We start from the raw sequence: 4,265 nt of genomic DNA, 5'->3' as shown, positions 1-4,265 counted from the left end.
AAGTTTTGAACTAATAGTGTTTAGACAAGATATCATGTCTGCATCTTGTACTCTGAATAGCTACTATGAAGACAACAATATGCAATGTATTAATTATTGTAACTGTCATATTATCCTGTTTTTAAACTGTCTCATGCTACTTCTTTCTCAATAAAATAAATATAAAAAATTACTTGTCCTCAAAATTAAAACTTAGAGCTGCTAAGCTGCTAAAGACAATTTCCAGGGAAATAGGTAATGAAAATATGGAATGAGCAAGGGGCCAAATTTATTGCAGGCAACAGAGTCTCCAAGTATGAATGTTGTCTCGTTGTCCCTCTCAACACCTGAACCGAGTGTATGTCTTCATTGAGACTCACATGTGCAGTTAGGAAGAGTCATTGACAATTAGACTGAGAGTGAATTGTTGGTTGAAGGTTACTGTAGTCTAGAAAAGTGATCAGTTTTTCTTCTATAAAGGAAGCTGAGCTTATAAAGGTGTTAATTCCTGATGCAATAAAAGCTGTTACATCATTTTCTTGAACCCACTATAAATACACCAGCAATAAAAATTGTGAGGAGACTCCTGAATGAGAGGTGATAAAAGGAAAAGATATACCTTTAAAAATTCCCTAATCTGAAACTTTCTTATGCCCAGAAGGCACTGTTAGTAATTGCTTGTAACATTTCATAATAACTAGTACTTTTCCAAGCAATAAGAGACTTAAGCACTTTTAAAGATATGTAACTTTTGAGCCTAATAAGCAAGATAAGTAATCAGTAATATCAATTCAAAATTCCAAGTTTATTGTAAAGAAAAGGAAAGGAAAAGAGAAAGGAAAGAGCATAACCATAACAGAATGCAATTCAAATCATCAAATATTTACTGAGCACTTAGTCCATGTTGGGCCCAAAGTTAGAGTTCTAGCATTTGAATCTAGGCGAATAAAGACACTTAAAGAGAAGAGAAAATATTATTGGGATGAAATTGTTGCTCTGTTGAACAATTTCTCCAGGGCCTCTTTGATGTCTCTGTTCCGTAAGCTATAAATGAAGGGGTTCAGCAAGGGAGTGACCACTGTGTACATCACAGAAGCAACTATGTCCTTGTCTCTGGAGGTACTAGCAGAGGGGAAAAAATAAAGTCCTATAATTGTGCCATAGTACAGAGACACCACAGAAAGGTGGGATCCACAGGTGGATAAGGCTTTGCATATCCCTTTGGTAGAGGGAACTTTCAAAATGGTGGCCCCAATGCGGCCGTAAGAGGCCAAGATGCACATGAGTGGTAGAGTAATGACTGCCACTCCCTCCGTGAAAATGATCCACTTGTTGATGGAAGTGTCTGAGCACGAGAGCCTGAGGAGAGCAGCAAGCTCACAGAAGAAATGCGGGATGGTATGGTCTGAACAAAAGGACAGCTGAGCCAGGGGGAGGGTGTGAGACAGAGCACTAATGCAGGAAAAGACCCAGGAAATGGCTACTAGTAGGATACATTGCTCCTCTCTCATGATGGTGGTATAGTGGAGAGGGTGACAGATGGCCACATATCGATCGTATGCCATTGCTGTGAGAAGGAAATTGTCCAGATCAGTGAAAAATATGAAAAAATACATCTGTGTTATACATCCTGTGTAAGAGATGGATTGACTATGCATCAGCATATTCATGAGCATCTTTGGGACGGTGACTGATGAGAAAGAGATGTCGGTGAGCGCCAAGTGGCTGAGGAAGAAGTACATGGGCGTGTGGAGGCGGGAGTCCAGCCTGATGAGCAGGATGATGAGCAGGTTCCCCAGCACCGTGGTCAGGTACATGACCAGGAAGAGGGTGAAGAACACAGCCTGCTGCTCTGGCCTGATTGGGAGACCGAGGAGGAGGAACTCGGACACATTGCTCTGGTTCTCCCTCTTCATTGTCCTCATCTCTCTCTTCTGGGAATGGAAAGACATTGAAGACAGCAGGAATAAACAAAAAGTGTGCTTTATAGCAGCAGGATAAAAATAAGCTCCTTTCTACCAGTGAATACCATATGATAGTGTCCATCTGCATTACAATATCCTTATTGAAAGTCATTTAAAAGTAGGTGGTGTGCAAAATGAGAGAATTTGCCAACAGAGTCTAATATGGAAGAGAAGCTGGATCTCGTGGAATTTTTCACTGTGTAGGAGAGAGGTAACACAGAGCAAGTTGTAATTTTCAACTATATCTGCAAACCTCCTGATGTCTTAGAAGAGAGATATTAAGTTAAAATTTTTATGATTTCTATTCTGTCTCTACTTTTAAAATTATCAATAAGTAAAGGATTAGGCAAGTGTTTAAGTAACATACACCCCAATAAAGCTGGATCAGGAAAAAATACCCCAGTATGCATTTAGAAGACAAAAATGACAGGTATTTCAAGTGCGGTTTTAATATTACACATTGCTGTACTCACTGTAGTTGCTTAGTTAACAGTTGTCAGCATAGGGATAGGGTGAGAATTCTATTCATTAACTGCTATTTTCAAAATTCTAATGGAAATTCTAAGGACCATAGCCTTAACCATCTTGTTTATATAAATGTATGGTTTTGCCACTACCATATATCCTAACTTCTTTACTTGCTCTCTCTACAATGTTTAATTCTTAAATTCTGTCTTTCCATTTAACTGTGTTATATTTTTCAATTTTTATTTCTTCTTTTGAGTTCTTACACTAGGGAGTCAATACAATATTTACACATGTGGCTCTGATTTATTTCATTTATGAGTATATCTTCAAGTTGCATCCATTTATATATGCAGGCTTTGAGTTTATTTTTCTTTATAGCTTAGTAATACTCCATTGTGTAAAAGCACCACATCTTTTTCATCCCTTTCTCAGGTGATGGGCATTTTGGTTGGCAAGATTTGGCTATCACAAATTGTGCTGCTATAAAAAAATACCCTCAGGAATAAGTTTACTATCACATCTGAGAAAGGTCTTCATCAGATCTATGAATTTTAAGTGAAGAAATCTTGTGTTGCCTGAATGGAGATTAGGATTGCCCAGAAAATTTAGTGAATCTATGTTGTACAGTTTGGACACAACCAAAAAGGATTTTCTCCCATTCTTTAAGCCTGTGGATCACCCACTACTACTGTGGACTACTGGACTATATTGGAATATTTTTGCTGAGTTTATGCACCTACAATATTTGGATGGCAATGGAATACCATCTCTGACAAAATTGAACAAAAAAGGTGATATAAATGAAGAAAAATTTTGTATCTGTATATACAAAATAGTTAGGATAGATATACAGCTACTTTCTCTTAATTCAATATGAAGAAAGATCTGTACTAATAGTGTTTGGACAGGATATCATGTCTGCATCTTGTGCTATGAATGACTACTACAAAGACAACAATATGCAATGTATTAATTGTTGTAACTCTCCTATCAACCTGTTTTGAAGCTGTCACATTGCAATTTTTTTCTCAATAAAATTAATTAAAAAATAAAAATAAAATAATAGAAAATAAATTCCTTTAATTTCATTTTATACATTAATGTACAAATTCTTAGTCCTATGAAATATCTGATTTTTTTATTCTCTTAAAAAGAATCTTATGCCAGCCCTGCCCCCAGGATGTGCTGAGATGGCAATTGAGGCTGGGCGTGGTGGTACACAACTGCAATCCCAGCTCTTGGGAGGCTATAAATAGGTGGATCACTATAAGTCTGATGTAGTAGTGAGACTCTGAACACCCTGTAGACCCTTCATTAAAATACAAGAATAATCTTAATAAAATTCCATTATGATTTCTACTTCTGTGGGCTTTTTAGCATAGATCATTTAAGAAATAATACTATATGGGGGCTGGGGAGATGGCTCAGTAGAATAATTGATTCCCTGGCAAGCACAAGGGCCTGAGTTCAATCCCCAGTTCCGCAAAAAAAAAAAAAAAAAACAAAAAAAAACAAAAACAAAAAAACCCCTACATGATATGTAGTTGTTCTGGTGAGAAAACACTTCTACTGAAACTATAAATGTTCTTCCTGAGTTCAGTTGATTTATAGTGAGAAATATAATTTTTGAGCAGTTGACATCTATTAATTGAACCAGAGATGAGTGCCTTTATTTTGTTAAGAATAAAGTGAAAACATCTCAACATAATAATTCAACTAAATAAGCTTTCATGTCAAAACATTCACTGTGTCTTTTGGCTTGTTAATTTTTTTTTTTTTTTTCAGATGACATGATACTTCACCCGGAAGACACAAACAACTCCACCCAGAAGCCACCAGAACTAACAAACAAAT

General features: G+C 36.6%; 1 protein-coding gene across 1 annotated transcript in view; it reads right to left on the bottom strand.

Moving 5' to 3' along the window:
• Nucleotides 1-953: 953 nt before the first annotated feature.
• Nucleotides 954-4,265, bottom strand: part of LOC101568218 (olfactory receptor 1J4-like) — a 21,792-nt gene continuing 18,480 nt past the window's right edge. The window contains exon 2 of the mRNA XM_004641502.3: nt 954-1,899. Within this exon, the coding sequence (XP_004641559.3) occupies nt 954-1,899 (946 nt within the window). The remainder of the gene's footprint in view (nt 1,900-4,265) is intronic.

This window comes from Octodon degus, unplaced genomic scaffold (assembly GCF_000260255.1).
Source record: "Octodon degus isolate 3935 unplaced genomic scaffold, OctDeg1.0 scaffold00137, whole genome shotgun sequence".
NCBI classification, from domain to species: Eukaryota; Metazoa; Chordata; class Mammalia; order Rodentia; family Octodontidae; genus Octodon; species Octodon degus.
This window is presented reverse-complemented; position numbering and strand designations above follow the sequence as displayed.